The sequence below is a fragment of the Notechis scutatus genome, chromosome 3, assembly GCF_049901735.1.
Source record: "Notechis scutatus isolate UNSWTSFEM ecotype Mainland chromosome 3, rNotScu1.2, whole genome shotgun sequence".
In the NCBI taxonomy this organism is placed as follows: Eukaryota; Metazoa; Chordata; class Lepidosauria; order Squamata; family Elapidae; genus Notechis; species Notechis scutatus.
In genome coordinates this window covers 4,515,388-4,535,627 of record NC_142011.1, presented here as the reverse complement: position 1 = coordinate 4,535,627, position 20,240 = coordinate 4,515,388, and the positions used below count along the sequence as shown (strand labels likewise).

Here is a 20,240-nt window from a genome sequence, read left to right as displayed (position 1 = left end):
GAGTGGACTTCAAATCCCAGAATTCCCCAGGAAGCATTCTTTAATATAAGTGGACTTCAACTCCCAGAATTCCCCAGGAAGCATTCTTTAATATGAGTGGACTTCAACTCCCAGAATTCCCCAGGAAGCATTCTTTAATATGAGTGGACTTCAACTCCCAGAATTCCCCAGGAAGCATTCTTTAATATGAGTGAGAATTGGACTTCAAATCCCAGAATTCCCCAGGAAGCAATGTTTAATATAAGTGGACTTCAACTCCCAGAATTCCCCAGGAAGCATTCTTTAATATGAGTGGACTTCAACTCCCAGAATTCCCCAGGAAGCATTCTTTAATATGAGTGGACTTCAACTCCCAGAATTCCCCAGGAAGCAATGTTTAATATGAGTGGACTTCAACTCCCAGAATTCCCCAGGAAGCATTCTTTAATATGAGTGGACTTCAAATCCCAGAATTCCCCAGGAAGCATTCTTTAATATGAGTGGACTTCAACTCCCAGAATTCCCCGGGAAGCATTCTTTAATATGAGTGGACTTCAACTCCCAGAATTCCCTGGGAAGCATTCTTTGAATATGAGTGGAACTTCAAATCCCAGAATTCCCCAGGAAGCATGAGTGGTTTAATATATGAGTGGACTTCAACTCCCAGAATTCCCAGGAAGCATTCTTTAATATGAGTGGACTTCAACTCCCAGAATTCCCAGGAAGCATTCTTTAATATGAGTGGACTTCAAATCCCAGAATTCCCCAGGAAGCATTCTTTAATATGAGTGGACAGAATTCCCGGAAGCATTCTTTAATATGAGTCTTCCAGAATTCCCCAGGAAGCATTCTTTAATATGAGTGGACAGAATTCCCAGATTCTCCCAGAATTCCCCAAAGGAAGCATTCTTTAATATGAGTGGACTTCAACTCCCAGAATTCCCCAGGAAGCATTCTTTAATATGAGTGGACTTCAACTCCCAGAATTCCCCAGGAAGCATTCTTTAATATGAGTGGACTTCAACTCCCAGAATTCCCCAGGAAGCATTCTTTAATATGAGTGGACTTCAACTCCCAGAATTCCCCAGGAAGAAGCTTTATGATTCTCCCCAGGAAGATTCTTTAATATGAGTGGACTTCAACTCCCAGAATTCCCCAGGAAGCATTCTTTAATATGAGTGGACTTCAAATCCCAGAATTCCCCAGGAAGCATTCTTTAATATGAGTGGACTTCAACTCCCAGAATTCCCCAGGAAGCATTCTTTAATATGAGTGGACTTCAACTCCCAGAATTCCCCAGGAAGCATTCTTTAATATGAGTGGACTTCAACTCCCAGAATTCCCAGGAAGCATCCAGTTCTCCAGAATAGAGTGGACTTCAACTCCCAGAATTCCCCAGGAAGCATTCTTTAATATGAGTGGACTTCAACTCCCAGAATTCCCCAGGAAGCATTCTTTAATATGAGTGGACTTCAACTCCCAGAATTCCCCAGGAAGCATTCTTTAATATGAGTGGACTTCAATCCCAGAATTCCCAGGAAGCATTCTTTAATATGAGTGGACTTCAACTCCCAGAATTCCCTAGGAAGCATTCTTTAATATGAGTGGACTTCAACTCCCAGAATTCCCCAGGAAGCATTCTTTAATATGAGTGGACTTCAAATCCCAGAATTCCCCAGGAAGCATTCTTTAATATGAGTGGACTTCAAATCCCAGAATTCCCCAGGAAGCATTCTTTAATATGAGTGGACTTCAACTCCCAGAATTCCCCAGGAAGCATTCTTTAATATGAGTGAACTTCAAATTACAGAATTCCCCAGCCAACATGCTTTAAAGGTGGGTAGACTTCAACTCCCAGAATTCCCCGGGAAGCATTCTTTAATATGAGTGAACTTCAAATTCCAGAATTCCCCAGGCAGCATTCTTTGAGTGGACTTCAACTCCCAGAATTCCCCAGGCAGCATGCTTTAAAGTCCACAGAGCTCAAGTTCCAGAAATCCCCAGCCAACATGCTTTAAAGGTGGGTAGACTTCAACTCCCAGAATTCCCCAACCAGCTCAACAACTTTAACATGGGTGGACTTCAGCTCCCAGAATGGGGAATTCTGGGAGTTGAAGTCCATCCATCTTCAACTCAGCAAATTTGAAAAACACTGACCTAGATGAAAGGCGTACGCTGGTTTTTAGAACTGTTCTTCCGTTAACCAAGATAGTATAAAATGACCCATCTGTTTATTCCCCTTTTTTCTTTTTTCTTTTGGTAGAAATAACAAGCCAGCCTACTCTCTTATCTCCCTGGACTCTTTCTCCATGTAAGGATGTGGGACTTGTGTTATCTTGCTGGAGACACACCAAGAACAAACAAAGGGAAGTGATGAAGAATTGCACAGGGATAAGAGGGGAAAAACAAATCTTTTTTATTTTTAAGCCCACAGAATAAGGAAATAACATTAACAAGGGTGACCTCATCGATTGGCTGAGAGAGGTCAGCCGCTTGCAACCATCCTCTCTCCTCTTTTCCAGCTCTTCCGATGCCAGATCCAGAGGGAATCTGGCCACGGTTTCCCCCGATCAACACACGCCTTATTCCAAAGCAGAAGCTTTCGTGAGAAGCTCCACGAAAGCTACTGCTTTGGAGTCAGACACATTCGTCGGAACAAGCCAGAACTTCCCGCCATCTCGGATCCCCCTCGACTGTCCTCCCAAAACCCCAATTCCAATATATATATATATGGTATTCAGTTTTGTTCGGGTATTTTCCCACGTCATTATAGTTGTGCTTTTAAAGTTGTAGCAACGTTTCGGCAGAATCTCATCTGCCATCATCAGGCTTCTGTATTGTGTTCGTCTGTGAGTCAGACTTTTACAGTGGTTTCAGTTTTAAATTTGGGGCTAGCCTACTGCTGTGCCAGAATGGTTTTTTTCTTCATCCTGGTTGGTTGGGAGTCTTGGTCTGTGTTTATTGGTCTTGGAGTTTGCTGTGTTCTGCTTGATTGGTGTTTCTAATATCTTCTGTCTGTTTTGTGGCTTTTTTTGTGTCTTGAACGGCTGGCAACATTGTGTTCCAATCAAGACACAATACAGAACACAATACAGAAGCCTGATGATGGCAGATGAGATTCTGCCGAAAGGTTGCTACAACTTTAAAAGCACAACTATAATGACGTGGGAAAATACCCGAGCAAAGCTGAATACCATATATATACATATATATATACATACATACATACATACATACATACATACATACATACATACATATCCCTCACTCAGCAGCTGGAAGAGTTGGGGAAGTGGCTTTTGGAGAAGGTTGCAGAAATCACATCTGGAGCGGGTCCTTTCAAAGAAAGATGGGCGATCCCAATCTGGCAGGGCTGACCGTCCTCCCATCCTTTGTCCTCAGTGTTATGGTTCACCGGCAGCTGGTGCAGATGGCAGCAGAATCGGACGGTGGGGAAGAACGGGGACCAGTCAGGGAGTCTGGAGGGGACTCGGATGAGGGTCCTGCATCCAATGCAGAGATGGGGCCAGGACCATCTGGGAGTGGGGTGCTGCCTCCAGAGCCTTTGGAGTCTGGCAGCAGCGAGGCAGAGGACCCAGGGGAGCCTGTTCCCAGTGTGTGTGTGTGTGTGCAGAGCTGCTAGAAGGTGAGAGTAGCTGAAACAAAAGGGGTGACTCAGCAGTAAGGTTGGGAGATGATTGCCCTTCCCATATGGGATAAAAGTCAGGCCAAGATGATGAAACCTTTGCAGGAAGCAAAGTAGTTTGATAGATTCCGAGTCCTCCTTGAAGCTCTCTGTACTCTGGTTGTTGTTTTTCTGGTACTTTGGTTGGTTTCTTTTATATTTAATTGGGTACTTCTGTTTTGGGCAGCACATTCCACAGCGCTGAAAGGTGTGTGCTTATCTTGGGGAACTGTCTAAGATTAGTTCTGTCTGGGAATGAAAGCAATCCCCAGCGTTTCAATAAAATAGGTTTTGTTTTTAAAACAAGTTTGCGATTAATGACGTTTGACGAAGCCTGAGTCAGAACACCCAGGTTCCAGCCACGGAAGGAGGCCAGGGTCTCTCCTGAGGTCCAATCCAACCGAAGTCCGTGGTAGGACTGCAGAGTCCCTTTGTGATGGCAGCCCTGAGCCCTTGCTGCAATCCGAACAGCATTTTTTTTTTCATCCTGCTCGGTCTCCTCCAAGTCCGGACTAACAAGAGCCCCTCTTTGTACCCTTCCGCACCGTCATATTTCCCATGACCCGCAACTGTCCCGCTCACAGGAAGACAAAATCCGAGGCACGGATCTCCCTTTGGCTGGCCTTCTCCAACAGGCGGCTGCTCCTGGGCTCACCTCCGCAGCATCTTCACCTGGTTTCCGCTTCGGGTCTTCAAACAGCTGCTCCCGGCAAGCTCCCTCCGACTTCCCTACACAGAAGGGGAGAAAAAGTTGAGTAGCCTCTTCCATAGAGTCAGCCCTCCCGGCATTCCTACACCATCCTCTGGGCTCCAGATTTTTTTTGGGGAGAGAAGGGGAGACAATCCATCTTTCTAATCATCTCAATGATAGATTTGCTTATTTTAAATTTATTGGTTTTCAATAAATAAAGGGATAATTTGGTGGGTTGTAAGAGGAACGTCTATATAAAGGGTGTGTCAGGATTCCGGCAGTTACCCCCATCTAAAAAATATTTCTATGGCAGATGTAGGTAGACAGAAATAGAAAAATAGAGACAAAGAGAGTGCGGGGAGAGGGAGATTAGAGAGAGAGAGATAGGAGATAGATAGATAGATAGATAGATAGATAGATAGATAGATAGATAGATAGATAGATAGATAGATAGATAGATAGATAGATAGATAGATAGATAGATATGGATAGATAAATGTAGATAGATAAGATAGATAGATGATATAGATCAGGGGTCCCCAACCACCGGTCCACGGACCGGTACCGGTCCGTGGAACAAGTCCTACCGGGCCGCTGGCTTGCTGGGCGCCGCCATCTTGTTTTGATGAAAAAGTGCTTCCGGTGAGCTTTTCCGGGTAGAAAGCTCACCGGAAGCACTTTTTCATCAAAAAAAGATGGCGGCGCCCAGCTGATGTCGGTACCGGGCCGTGCCATAAAAAAGGTTGGGGATACCGGGCTGCGGCGTAAAAAGGGTTGGGGATCACTGATATAGATGATAGATAGATAGATAAATGTAGATAGATGTGATAAATAAATGTAGATAGATAAGATAGATAAGATAGATAGATAGATAGATAGATAGATAGATAGATAGATAGATAGATAGATAGATAGATAGATAGATGTAGGTAGGTAGGTAGGTAGATGTGGATACATAAATGTAGATAGATAGATAAGATAGAAAGATGATATAGATGCTGCTGCCTCAACCCCTTGCTCCTTCATTTTGGGGATGAAAGATTACCATCCTTTTACACCAGAAAGTCAGCTATGCAAAGAGTTGGACATTGAGATGAATCTCAACATAACCGTGAGTTATTGAGGATGCCTGATGAACCAATAAAAAGGCTTGGTATGGATGCTTTGTGGAATTATCTATCTGCCTTTATGCATTCAGTCAGTAATTATAGAGGACAGAATAGTAAAAGGATGGTTATATCTTCGAATTCCCAAGACAAGTAAAGGGATTGTAAATTGTATCTGGATTCCCAACATATACCTGGAACTCATATTTTTAGAATAGTTTATTATTAATATATCTATCTATCTATCTATCTATCTATCTATCTATCTATCTATCTATCTATCTATCTATCTATCTATCTATCTACAGTATCTATCTACGGTATCTATCTATCTTCTATCCACCCATCTATCCATCCATCCATCCATCCGTCCTATCTATCTATCTATCTATCTATCTATCTATCTATCTATCTATCTATCTATCTATCTATCTATCTTTGGTTATTCAGGTTTTCTCCCGCGTAAAATTGGAAGTATTTTGGCGACGTTTTGACAAAATCTCATTCGTCATCTTCAGGCTTGTGTCTTCGGCTTTGTGCTTCTTGGAGTAATGTGAGCTTGCAGCTGTTTTTTCTTTTAACTGCCAGTGGGAGTGCGACTTGACTGGGTGGGGTCGCCAAAATACTTCCAATTTTACGCGGGAGAAAACCCGAATAACCAAAGATCCACATACAAATACCCGCGAAAACCCCCGAAAACAAATATTTATTTATTTATTTATCCTATCATGCTTACGTAGTGTAAAATTGGAAGCGGTGACCCCTTTTAAGAACTGTATGCAATGAAATTTCATTTTTAATGTGTGCCAATTAGTATACATTCAAAGGGACAATAAAGTAATAAAATTATTCTATTCTATTATGATCATCCCTAGATCCAGCGATCCTCCTTGGGGGCTTTTCAGGAAGAGATTGCACAGCCATTTGTCTGGAATGGTATAGGATCTCCTGCTGGAGCAAGGGGCTAGACTAGATGACCCTTCCAACTCTTGTTATTCGGGTTTTTTTTCCCTCCAGGTAGCCAATACCAGAGAGGAGAGTGGAAGTCTTCATGCCAAAGGAGAGGCTGGCTCTCCCTAAGGAATTGCACTTCTGATTCAACTATTATAAGCCGACGTGCGAATGTCCCAAGTTTGCTTTTATTTTCCAAAAAGCAGCTGGGCTTCGTTTTTCCTTGAAGACATTTCGCATCTCATCCAAGAAGCTTCTTCAGTTCTGGCTGTTGCATCCAATCTTCTTTATTAGGAAAAAGGACGAGAACGTATAAAGGCATTTCCAATGAATGTTGGAAATGCAAATTTAAAGAAGGGACTTTTTATCATTTATGGTGGATGCGTGACATAGCAAACAAGTATTGGAGCAATATTCATATCTTAATACAGAAAATTCTTAAAAGTGAATGTACACAGAAAGCCAGAGACTTTTCTTTTGGGTATTACTACTCTTTTACAAAACCTTAGTAAGGCCACACCTGGAATACTGCAACCAATTTTGGTCACTGTTACTACAAAAAAGATGTTGAGACTTTGGAAAAAGGTTCAGCGAAGAGCAACTAAGAGGATCAAAGCAGGGGTGGAATGCAAATATTTTTACTACCAGTTCTGTGGGCGTGGCTAGGTGGGTGTGGCTAGGTGAGCCTGGTGGCCATGTGACTGGGTGGGTGTGGCTTTTTTTTGCAGCACCTCCACTCCCCTACGCTCCGTTTTTTTGCCTACTGGGCAAAGCAGTAAGACAGCGAGAGGGATCCCGGAACAGCTGATCGTCGGGAGGAAAAAAGAAATACCAGTTTGGCTGAACCAGTAGCTGTTTCTTTTACTACCAGTTCACCTGAACCAGTACAATACCACCACTGGATCAAAGGCCTGGAAACCAAAACATATGAAGAATAGTTGTAGAATTTGGGTTTGGCTAGTCTGAAGAAAAGAAGAATTAGGGGTAATTCTTAGCAATATTCCATTACTTGAAGGGCTGCCACAAAGAAGAGAGGGTCAAATTATTCCGCAAAGTAACCTGAAGGCAGGACAAGAAGCAACGGATGGAAACTAATCAAGGAGAGAAGCAACTTAGAACTAAGGAGACATTTCCTGACAGTGAGGACAATTAACCAGTGGAACAGCTTGCCACAAGAAATCATGGCTGCACCATCACTGGAGGTTTTTAAGAAGAGACTGGACAGACACTTATCTGTAGTATGGGTTCTCCTGCTTGAGCAGCAGGCTGGACTAGAAGACCTCCAAGGTCCCTTCCAGCTCATTCGTTCTAAAAGAGGTGTCAGAAAAGAAAAAAAGGAAAGAGAAAAGAGAAAAGAAAGAATGAACAAAAAAAAGAATGAGAAAGAAAGAAAGAAAAGAAAAAGGAAAGAAGAGAAAAGAAAAGAAAGAAAAGAAAAGAAAAAAGGAAAAAAACAGAAAAGAAAGGAAAGAAAGAAAAAGAAAGAATGAGAAAGAAAGAACAGAAAACAAGAAAGAAAAGAAAAAGAAAGAATGAAAAAGAAAGAAAAAAAGAAAAGAAAGAAGAAAAAAGGAAAAAGAAAAGAAAGAAAGAAGGAAAGAACAGAAAATAGGAAAGAAAAGAAAAAGAAAGAACGAGAAAGAAAGAAAGAACAGAAAAAGGAAAGAAGAGAAAAGAAAGAATGAGAAAGAAAGAAAGAAAGAAAGAAAGAAAGAAAGAAAGAAAGAAAGAAAGAAAGAAAGAAAGAAAGAAAGAAAGAAAGAAAGAAAGAAAGAGCACCTTTGGGACAACCATGACCTGGAGGACTGAGAACCTCCAGAGAGACTTACGTGTGAATGGACATTTTGGCATCTCGGAGGCTCTGAACTCCGGAAAGGGCTTTGAGGCCAAAGAGGACCTAGACATTCGGGACTCGGCCTTTCCTGGGTCCAGAAGAGGATGAGCTCACCAAAGGTTGCCATAGCAACCGTTGGGATGCCATCGGAATCCAGGACAGCCTGGAATCCCAGCTGCTTCCCATGCTAAGATCCAATGGCTTTCCGTTGTGGGGGGGGGGAGGAGGAGGGAGGGGAGAGCCACACCCCCTGCAGCTGAAAAAACACACCGCTGCAAATACCATTGCGGTTATGGGAAAGTCTGCCTTGGGCCCAAGCATTCCCTGCCTGTACGAAAATAGCCTGCTTGGAGGAGCCCTGCTTCCTAACCTTGGCAACTCTAAGACGGGTGGACTTCAACTCCCAGAATTCCCCAGCCGGCATGGATTTGATGGAAAGTGGGTGAAATAAGGGGCTGAAGGGATTTCTGTGATACGAAAGGGATGAGTTTCTTTATAGCTGTTGAAAACAAAGTTGGAACTTCCTTCACATCAAATTTCCTCCCTCCATCCCTTCCTTATCTATCTCTCTATCCATCTATCTATCCATCCATCCTTTCTTCTTTCCCTCCTTCTTTCCTTCCCATCAAACTCCCTCCCTCCTTAATTATCTATCTATCTATCTATCTATCTATCTATCTATCTATCTATCTATCCATCCATCCATCCATCCATCCTTTCTTCTTTCCCTCCTTCTTTCCATCATATCAAACTCCCTCCCTCCTTAATTATCTATCTATCTATCTATCTATCTATCTATCTATCTATCTATCTATCCATCCATCCATCCATCCATCCATCCATCCATCCCTTCTTCTTTCCCTCCTTCTTTCCATCATATCAAACTCCCTCCTCCTTAATTATCTATCTATCTATCTATCTATCTATCTATCTATCTATCTATCCATTCATCCTTCCTTCCTTCCCTCCTTTCCTTCCCATCAAACTTCCTCCCTTATCTATCTATCATCTATCTATCTATCTATCTATCTATCTATCCATCCATCCATCCATCCATCCTTTCTTCTTTCCCTCCTTCTTTCCATCATATCAAACTCCCTCCCTCCTTAATTATCTATCTATCCTTCCCATCAAACTTCCTCCCTTAATTATCTATCTATCTATCTAATCTATCTATCTATCCATTCATCCTTCCTTCCCTCCTTGTTTCCTTCCCATCAAACTTCCTCCCTTAATTATCTATCTATCATCTATCTATCTATCTATCTATCATCTATCTATCTATCTATCTATCTATCTATCTATCTATCTATCTATCTATCTATCTATCTATGCATCCATCCATCTTTCCTTCCTTCCCTCCTTCCTCTTTCCTTCCCACTTCCTACTTCTTCCCTCCCTCCTTAATTATCTATTTATACATCTATCATCTATATATCCATCGCTTCTTCCTCCTTCCTCATTTACTCCCTTCTCTCCATCCTTCCTGCCTTCTTCCTCCCTCCCTTCTGCTTTTCCCACTTTGTCCTTTCTCTTTTCTTTCCTTTTTTCTCTTATTTTCTTCTACTTATGGAAAAATTCTCAAAAATAATCATTAAAAACAGATAAAAGAAATCCAGGAATGTGGGGTTTGTTTTTTCCCCTTTCTTTTTTCATCACACTGATTTACTTGACAAATAGCAACATGGATCCTTCTGGTCTAACTTGATGTCTATGGAGATTCCAACTTGAGCACATATTTAAACAAACGTGGCCTTAGGAAGCGTGATTATGCCTCAGGAGAAAAATTCCTAAGAGAGGCATCTAAGAGCCCTAGTGGACAATGACTTCAATAGGAGCCAGCAATGTACTGCAGCTGCCAAAAAGAGCCAACCCAATCCTAGGCTGCATTAACAGAGGGATAGAATCAAGACCACCCTTGAAATATTGCATCAGGTTTTGGTCACCACAATATAAAAGAGATGTTGAGACTGTGGAAAGAGTGCAGAGAAGAGCAACAAAGTGGATTAGGGGGCTGGAGGCTAAAACACACGAAAAACTCCCATCTTCTTTGGGGCAACCCCTCAGATATTGGAAGACTGCTATCATAATCACCTTTAAAACAATGGCTACCCACCTGCCTTCCATGGAGGAACTTTTATACTGCAGGAGTCAAAAAAGAGGGCTGTGAAAATATCTACAGACCCCTCACATCCTGGATATATAAACTGTTTCAACTCCTTCCCTCAAAACAACGCTATAGAGCACTGCACACCAGAACAACTAGACACGAGGAGCGTTTTTCCCTGAACGCCATCACTCTGCTAAACAAATAATTCCCTCTCAACAGTGTCCAACTATTTGCAAAGTCTGCACTACTATTACTATTAATCTTCTCATCACTCCTTACCACCCATCCCCACCCACTTGACTGTTTCCTAGTATGATTTGATTGTTGATTGTACCCTATGACTATCGTTAAGTGTTGCACGTTATGATTCTTGATTCTTAACGAATGTACCTTTTCTTTTATGTACCTTTTCTGAATCTGGTGGTCTTAACATATATATATTCTGGTGTATAGTTTTTAACTGTTATTTGTTTTAATTTGTTTTACATTGTTATTTTGTATATGTCTTTTGGTGTTGTTCAGTTGTATGTTGTGAAAGAGCACCTTATTTCGTTGTTCTCAGGTTCTGAGTACAATGACAATAAATCTATCTATCTATCTATCTATCTATCTATCTATCTATCTATCTATCTATCTATTATGTATACTGAGAGTATTAACACCAAGACAAATTCCTTGTGTGTCCAATCACACTTGGCCAACAAAGTATTGTATTGTATTGTATTGTATTGTATCCTATTCCATTCTTAACTTATTTTCACTAAACTAGACATCCCCAATTCCTGCAACCATTCAATGTATATTTTATCCTCCAGTCTCCTAATCATCTTCGTTGCTCTTCTCTACACTTGTTCTAGAGTCTCAACATCTTTTTTACATTGTGGCGACCAAAACTGAACTCAGCATCCCAAGTTGAATCTAACCTGGGCAGCTATTCAACAGTAGGGAGAGATCACCTTTTCGACAAAGGTCCGTAATAAGTCAAAGCTATTGTTTTTTACCCAGGAGACTCCTGCTTGGGTAGGGGGTTGGATTAGATGACCTACAAGGTCCCTTCCAACTCGGATGACTCTGTTATCTGAGTCATGTATGGCTGGGAGAGTTGGACCCTAAGGGAGACTTAACGATAAAAAGTAATGGTTCCCCTCACACATCCGTGCTACTCATTTCCAGCTCTAGGGGGCGCCAGTGCTCATCTCCGTTACAAAGCCGACGAGCCAGCGCTGTCCGAAGACGTCTCCGTGGTCACATGGCCGGCATGATTGAATGCCGAAGGCGCACGGAACGCTGTTCCCTTCCCACCAAAGGGGTCCCTATTCTTCTACTTGCATTTTTACGTGCTTTCGAATGGCTGGGTTGGCAGAAGCCGCTGGGACAAGGAACGGGAGCTCCTTCCATGACGCGGTGCTAGGGATTCGAACCGCCGAACGGCCAACCTTTCTGATTGACAAGCTCAGCCTCTTAGCCCCTGAGCCACCCTTAAGGGAGGCTTTAGCACTGAAGAATTGATGCTTCCTGAAACACGGTTCTGGAGGAGGCTCTTTTGAGAGTCCCTTGGGCTGCAAGGAGATCCAATCGGGCGATCCTAAAGGAAACCAACCCCTTTGGAAGGACAGGTGCTGAAGGTGAAGCTCCAATGCTTTGGCCACCTAAGAAGACCCTGATGTTGGGGAAGATGGAAGGCGAAAGGAGAGGAGAAGACGGCAGAGGGTGAGATGGTCAGATGGGATCAATGATGCAATGAACGTCCGTACCGGTTGAATCCCACCCATGATTGTTGCAACATCCCTATGGACACATGATTTACATTCAGACGCTGGGGCATCTGACTGTTCTGACCCAAACCTGGTTCCAAGGAAGCAAACATGAGACAAGAGTAACAGCACAACCGTTTAACGTTTCTTTACGAATCCTGCCCCTTCACGGGTAAAAGGCTGCTTCAAACCAATTGATAAGAACGAGTCTTGCCAAGGTGGTGCAAGGCTGCCAAGAACACTAGATAAAGTTGCCAAGAAATAGTTCAAACACAAAGAGTCTCCAAACACCAGCTCAGATATACCTAATGTCCACCAGACTCGAGTGCAAAATCTTCTTTGCTTCCTGCAAAGAACTCTGGTTTCTCAGCTGGCTTTTATCTCTTATGGGAGGGGCATTCCCTTGCAGCCTTACTCTGGAGTCGCCCATGCTGCTGCAGCTGCTCTTTCCTTCCAGCAGCCCTTCACACACGCATGCTGGGCACAGGCTCCTCGGGATCCTCTTCCTCACTGCTGCCAGCCTCCACAATCTCCAAAGGCAGCACTTCACTCCCTGATGCTCTTGGTCCCATCCCTGAATCACATGCAGGCCCCTCATCTGAGTCCTCGCTCTCCGAGACCTCAGCCATCCTCACCTGCTGCTGGCGAACCACAACACTGACTCATATTTACGACGGTCATGGCGTCCCTGGGGTGTGTGTGTGTCACGAGATCCCCTTTGGTGACCTTCTGACAAGCAGAGTCCACGGGGGAAGCCAGGTTCACTTAACAATGGTGTTGCTCATTTAACGACGGCAGGGATTCGCTTGACAACGGTGGCAAGACAGGTCGCCAAATGGGGGCAAAACTCACTTAACACATTTCTCCCTTAGCCGCAAAAATTCTGGAGTCCATTGTGATCATAACTCATAAGTCAAGGACTACTTAGTAAAAGAAGTCCTTGACTTACGACTGGTCACTTAGCCACCGTTCAAAGTCACAACAGACCTATCTGGGAGGCTATTCAAGAGTTGTATATTCGAAGTTCCAACAGTCACACGCCCATCCCATGACTGGGCACTCAGCAATGGGACCCCCAATTACGGCCATTTTTAGTGTCCCACAATCACCTGACTGCGTTTTTAACAACAGATTTGGCAAAAAAAACCACCACCGCCCATGATTTCCAGTTTTCAGCAAAACTGCGTCCACAGCAAACCATGGATTAGCATTTTGGCCATCTTCCTTCTGCATGAATCCAAACCTCAAATCCAACCCTTTGTACTTCTAAATTGCTTTTAACATCTGCGGTGGTGGTGGAGTTCTTGGCAATAAAAATTGCAGGTCAAAATAATAATAATAACAACAACCTGGTAAAGCACGAATTGTAGACACGCACCAAGAAAAAAAATTACAAAGTATCGGGACTTACAAATTGAAGTTGAGCGACTTTGGAAAAAGAAATCGTGTGTTATCCCAATTGTGATTGGAGCCCTTGGAGCCATACCTAAAGGGCTGCCTCGCTATTTGGAAATCCTGAATTTATCAGACTTTAATACCCTGATTCTACAAAAAAAACACCCTACTTGAAACAGCTTATATCCTCCGACGCTACCTGAACAGTTCCTAGGTCCTTGGTTAGGACTCGAGCTGTTGAGCTACCAACCAGCCCCAAAGGCTGTGAATCTCACTAAAGATTAAATCATCATCATTGTCATCATCTCACCCACCCATCCAAACTCTGGCATTTTCAAAAATTATCCATGTTATTATAACCTGGATTAAGAGAGGACCCTTCCAAAATAGGTTATAGTGCTATACTTGTGCTATTCTTACTCCTGGTTCAGTTAGGACAGCAAACCATGGTTTATGCTGGTAACCTAGGCCGGTTTGGTCACCAGGCTAGAAGTCAGGAGACTGTGAGTTCTAGTTCTGCCATAGCCATGAAAGCTGGCTGCCTGACTTTGGGCCCATTGTCAGGATATGGTGAGTTCTAGTCCTGCCGTAGGTATGAAATTTGGCTGGGTGATTTTACACCAATCACTGGGAGATGGTGAGTTCTAGTCCTGCCTTAGGTAAGAAACTTGGCTGGGTGACTACGCCGATCACCAGGAGACTGTGAGTTCTAGTCCTGCCTGAGGTATGAAACTTGGCTGGGTGACTGTGCCAAACACCAGGAGACTGTGAGTTCTAGTCCTGCCTGAGGTATGAAACTTGGCTGGGTGACTTTGCGCCAATCGCCAGGAGACGGTGAGTTCTAGTCCTGCCTTAGCCATGAAAGCTGTCATTCTCTTTTAACTACACCTACCTCACAAGGTTGTGGGGAAAATAGAAAGAAGAAGGCCTGTTAGATATCTCTGCCACCTTGAACTATTTGTAAAAAATAGTAAAGGCAGGATACATATAAAATAAACAAATAAATAAACCAGTTTAGGTTCTGCTCCATCACCCGTGTTCCGGATTTTAAATATTTCCCACTATCGGACCTTCATTGCAAATTCTACTCTGACTTTTGTACTCTGAAATTGTCAATTTGTGGCTGAAGCAACTAAGTGAAATCACACTTGTTTCAGTTATGATGGCTTCATCATCATCCTTAGGCATTTTGGGGGGTCATCTGGTTTTAGTTAACGATAATATTTAGTTAATGATTATATGCAAATTATGCTTTTTCCCCCTCCTTTCTTTGTTGTGTGCACACAAAGAAATAAACCCCATACCCACCAGCCCTCATTCATTGCAAATTCCAAAGCAAACTCTCTTCACACATTTTTCTTTCTTACCACACATCAGAACAAGGATTATTATTATTATTATAATTATTTTTTGGCATATCCAATCTACCTCTTCCTACACCCACATTGGATCCACCCAACCCTTCCTCTGTTTGGCATGTAGGAATGGAATTTGCCTCACAATTTCGGTCAGGGCTGTACTAGTCTAAAATATTTGGCAGGCGAGGTTGCATCTCAAAAATGAAAACAGAATTACTAATTACTAATCGCAGTTCCAGCCACACACATATCTACCAAAAAAGGAAAATGTGATATTCGGAATCCAGTCTTTATTGATTAGCCCTTGGGCCGTATCAAAGTTGTAGAATTCCAGAAACAAATTCTTACTAAAAAATTTGATAAAAGCAATTTAAAATGGAATGGGATAAAATGCAATTTTAAATGAAATTGGAATAAAACATGGTTTAAAATGAAATTGGAATAAAATGCAATAATTTAAGATATAGATAAAATGTGATAAAATTATATTTTGGTGTCGCCCCAGCAATCTACTCTAATCAGTCCCACAGATTCTGGCTGCACGTAAGGTAAGTTGTTTTGATATGGGGTGTCCCAGTGGGCCATTGAAATATGACAGCGTGAATTATTTCAGCAGCCACTTCTGATTTATTGTCTTTCAGAAATTTGGGACATAACCCAATAATTCAAGATTGTGGTGTCTAGGAGTCATCCCAGGCCACTGTAGGCTATACGCCCAGGTGAGAAAGTTGCAGGATTTTTAAAAGACTATCAATACTGCTGTTCACGGTTTGCTCTCTACAGAAAATAGAGTTTTATCCCAGGTTTGTGAGTTGCGTCCCTTATTTAATTCCCTCTTTTGCCAACGTTCAGTCAGAAGAGCTAAATTTAGACAAGTGTCTGGCTGGGGAATGCTGGGAATTGAAGTCCAACCATCTGAAAAGTGCCCAAGATTGAGAAACACTGGTTTACAGAGAGACTAAGGAATTATCAGAATAACAGAGTTGGAAGGGACCTTGTAGGTCATCTAGTCCAACCCTCAGCTCAAGCAAGAGATCCTGCCTACACCATTTCTGACAGATGGCAGTCCAGTCTCTTCTTGAAAGCTATCAGAAACGAAGCTCCCCCTGCTCAATAACAGAGTTGGAACTGACTTTGGAGGTCTTCTAGTCCACCCCCCTTATTGATTAAAAGAGTTGGAAGGGACCTTGCCAGGTCATCTAGTCCAACACGCCCCGGCCAAGCAGGAGACCCTACACCATTTCTGACAAATGGCAGCCCAGTCTCTTCTTGAAATCTTGGGAGTTGAAGTCCGCACATCATAAAGTTATCCAGGTTGAGAAACATCAGTTTATAAGGAGGTGCTGAACAAAGTTTGATTTCTCACTGGCAAAGGACCCAAAGGTGCTTTTTTTTTTTTTTCAAGAAACAACTGGACTTTCTGGCTTTTCTTTGAAGACGTTTCTCTTCTCATCCAAGAAGCTTCTTCAGCTCTGAAGATCCTTCCCTTCCCCACCATCCAGTCAGAGCTGAAGAAGCTTCTTGGATGAGAAGAGAAACGCCTCCAAAGAAAAACCAGAAAGTCCAGTTGTTTCTTGGGGGAAAAAAAAAAACCATCCTTGGGACAACCATGACCTGAGAATCTCCACAGACATTGGCCAAAGGAACACCGCTTTCGAAAAGGGCACACACGAGCATTATTTAAATATTGAATGACTAGCTGGATACCCGGCGTGCTTTGCTACAAAACTATGTGGTCAGGGTGTTTTGGGGGAGGAAAATAAGGGGAAAAATTCTGCCTCTGCCTACCAGCATCCATCGGTATTCATCTGGCTAGCATCCTATCAAGAGAGTTGAGGGCTGTTTGGAAACTGAAACAGTATTTGCTGTGTGAGCAAGGAGACAGCAAGGAGCCTGGGCGTGGCTTAGCTCAACTGTTCTGAGCTAAAGCTGCTTGCTGCTGTGAAACTAAAACTGAAACTCCTCCCCTCTGCTTGTGTTTTGCCTTTGGAAGAGATTTCTTTTTTTCAGGTGGGGAGGGGGAGTAGAACTCCTTAGCATCAGAGCATGTTAATCATAATCATAATAATAATATAGGAAATACTAATAGCTCTGATGGTCATTTCAAAAAACCATTTCTTAGTGAGCCCCTAGAAGCCTAGAGGAACATACGTGCCAAATTTCAAGTTTGTAGGCTTTACGGTTCTGGAGATTTTGTGATGATGCGTGAGTGGTCTTTTGCTTTTATAGATATAGATAAAAAATTTCTGGAATTGCATACTGTGTTGGCCACCCTCCACCCAAATAAGGGGGTTTGCACAGCATACCAACGATGGCACTGATGGGCAACACTGGATCTGCAACCTATTTAAGGGAGCGGTGTGATCACTGCCCGCCGCTCTTAATCTGAGTGTAGTAGATGATGGCCTGGGGTTATTATGGCTTTTTAGGGGTCTGTTTTATGTGATCTTGGTGGTCCACAGTATAAGGTTATTTTACTCTGAGCTGTCCATTTGGTTTGATGTTTTATCTGCTCTTATGGATTTTGCACTTTTGCAGGCTGCCTAATGTCCATTGGATTTGGGCGGCCAATGAAGTCAAATAAATAAGTGCATTTTTCTACCCATGGCTGAAACAACAGGGAAATAGATGGTCCAGAATCCTCCTTTCCTCTCCATTAATTTTCACTTCTGCTAGTCCATTTAAGGATGATCTTGAGCCAGTAAAACTGGGATCAGAAGCAGAGGTAAAATAAGGGCTTAGCTTGTTTGTTATTGTGGTTATAGTTACACAGTCAATCAGATGTCACTAATTTTTTGCTTCTTTCCTCCTGGCAAACTTTTTTGTATTGTTGTCTCAGGCACCTACAGCTTGTTTGGAAGGAAGAAGGAAGGAAGGAAGGAAGGAAGGAAGAAGGAAGGAAGGAAGGAAGGAAGGAAGGAAGGAAGGAAGGAAGGAAGGAAGGAAGGAAGGAAGATGAGAAATGGAAAGAATCGAGGAGAAATAGAGACAGAAAAATGGGAGAGAGAGAGAAAAGAAAAAGAAAGGGAGAGACAATGAAAGAGAGAAGGAGGAAGGAAAGACAACAAGACAGAGAAAAAAGGGAGAGAGAGAGAAAGAAAAAAGGGAGGAATGGAGGAGAAATACAGACAGAGAAGAAGTGAAAGGAAAAAAGTGAGAAAGAGAGGGAGGGACAAAGAGAGGAAGGAAGGAAAGAAGAGAAAAGGGAAGGAGAGAGGAGAAATAGAGACAGAAAAAAGGGAGAAAAAGAAAGTGAGTGAAAGAAAGGAAGGAGGGAAGAAAACTAGAGACGGAGAAAAAGAAGAGAGAGAAAAGAGAACGAGGGAAGCAGGAGAAACAGAGACAGAGAAAAAGAAAAAAGAAAGGGAGAATAAGAAAAGGAGGGAGGGTGAAGGAAGAAGAGATGGGAAGAAGAGAGGGAAGGAGGGAGAAAGGAAGGAAGGAAGAAATGAAAGAAGGAGGAAATAGTTATATATTATTTATGCTGTATTGTATTTTTGTTATGGTTAGCACCAGGAGCAAAATCAATTTCGTTGTATGTATGTACAACGACTATAAAAGTGGTTGTGATGAAGAAGATGATGATGATGATGATAGGAAGGAAAGAAAGAAAGAAAGAAAGAAAGAAAGAAAGAAAGAAAGAAAGAAAGAAAGAAAGAAAGAAAGAAAGAAAGAAAGAAAGAAGGAAGGAAGGAAGGAAGGAAGGAAGGAAGGAAGGAAGGAAGGAAGACCAAACGCCCATCATATTGGCAACTCCTGGGTGGGGTGGGGAGCTTATTCTAAGGGCCAGGTGCAGAACTAGAACTCTAAAGCTCCAGGTTCAAATCCCACCAAGCTCCTCGGAGTTTGGAGCAGCAGCTGGGACTGAGCCAGTTCTTCTCTTCCCGCGGCACTCCCCCACCCCCTCCCTCGCAGCAAGGCTGCCTTTTCGGGAACCCGGGAGCCGCAAGGCTACCCTCCCTCTCTGCCGCCCGCCCAAGCAAGCCGCCCAAGAGCACCCCGGAGCATGCACAGAGCGCGCGCGCCTTCCTTCCTCCTCCTCCTCCTCCTCGCTCGCTCACCCCTTTGCGCTGGTTGCTCAGGCAGAAGGTGCAGATGCTCCTGGGCGGCCCGGGCGGCCCTCCCTCGCCCGGCTTGGCCCCGCAGAGGGCGCGGAAGCAAGGCTGCCCGTCCTGGCACCCGTCGCCCAGGAGCAGCACGTTAGCCAGGTGGGAGATGTAGCTGGAGGCCAGGCGGAGCGTCTCGATCTTGGAGAGCTTGCGGTCCACGGGCTCGGTGGGGATGAGGGTGCGCAGGGCGGTGAAAGCCGTGTTGACGCTCTGCGTCCGGTCCCGCTCGCGGGCGTTGGCCGCCTGCCGCTGCTGCTTGACCACCACCACCGGCCCGTGCCCGGACGGACGGCCGCCTTGGCGACGGCTCTCGCAGCAGCCGTACGAGCGGTCCTCCGAAGCGTCGCTCCCGCTCCGGGTCTCCTCCTCCTCCTCCTCCTCCTCTTCCTCGTCGTCCTCCTCGGACAGCAGGCTCAGCTCCGGATAGAGCACGTGGGCGGCCACCGGGCCCAGCACGGTGAAAGCCATGGCGGGAGCTTGGATCTTCTCTCTCTCTCCCCGAGAGGCGTCGGGAGAACCCGGGCGGCCGAAGAAAAGCGAAGCGGCGGCAGGAACGGAGCGGGCGAAGAAGCGGCCGGACGCTCCGCAACGCGGAGCCAGCTGTGCGCGAAGCCGCGGGGTCCCCCTCGCTATTTAAAGCCAGGGGCGGAGTCAAGGAGCCCGCCCCCCCACCTCCCCAAAGAATCCCAACCGGCCAATGGGCGGCTCCGGCATCCTTCCCGCCTGGCCAATAGGGAGCCGCCGATGCTGCCGGGCTCGGACAATTGAAAAACCTCGCTGCGGGAGGAGGGGGGGGGCGAGCTTGCGCACGTGGCGCGGGTGGCTTTTGACAGGGCGCCCCCGGGCGCGAGACGCCTCGTAGGGGATACAGATTTCACAAGAGCGGGAAGAGGGTACCTTGGAGGTCATCTAGTCCAACCCCCCCGCCCAAGCAGGAGACCCTACATACACCATTTCTGACAGAAGATGAAGCTCTCACAACTTATCTATTCCAAATGTTATCATTATAAATTATAGTATAAAGGTTATATGCAGTGTTATCATTATAAATTATATTATAAAGGTTATGTGCAGTGGAGGGATTCTTTTTTTTTTTTTACACTACTGGTTCAGTGGGCGTGGCATGGCAGGCGTGGCAGGGGAAGGATATACTGCAAAATCCCCATTCCCTCCCCACCCCACTAGCCTGCTTTCCAGCTCCGTTCTCCTGTGCAGGGCAACCAAAGGAGACCCAGCCGATCAGCTGGGACTCAATGGGAGGCAGAGAA

The 20,240-nt window shown here is 44.2% G+C and overlaps 1 protein-coding gene across 1 annotated transcript; it reads right to left on the bottom strand.

Annotated features, from left to right (window-relative positions):
* Nucleotides 1-2,375: 2,375 nt before the first annotated feature.
* TCF15 (transcription factor 15) lies at nucleotides 2,376-19,572 on the bottom strand. The gene is made up of 2 exons (XM_087962410.1): nucleotides 18,925-19,572; nucleotides 2,376-4,393 (listed from the first exon to the last, which is right to left on the bottom strand). The coding sequence occupies exons 1-2, from the start codon at nucleotides 19,438-19,440 to the stop codon at nucleotides 4,316-4,318; spliced, it is 594 nt and encodes a 197-aa protein (XP_087818536.1). The 5' UTR covers nucleotides 19,441-19,572; the 3' UTR covers nucleotides 2,376-4,315.
* Nucleotides 19,573-20,240: the final 668 nt, after the last annotated feature.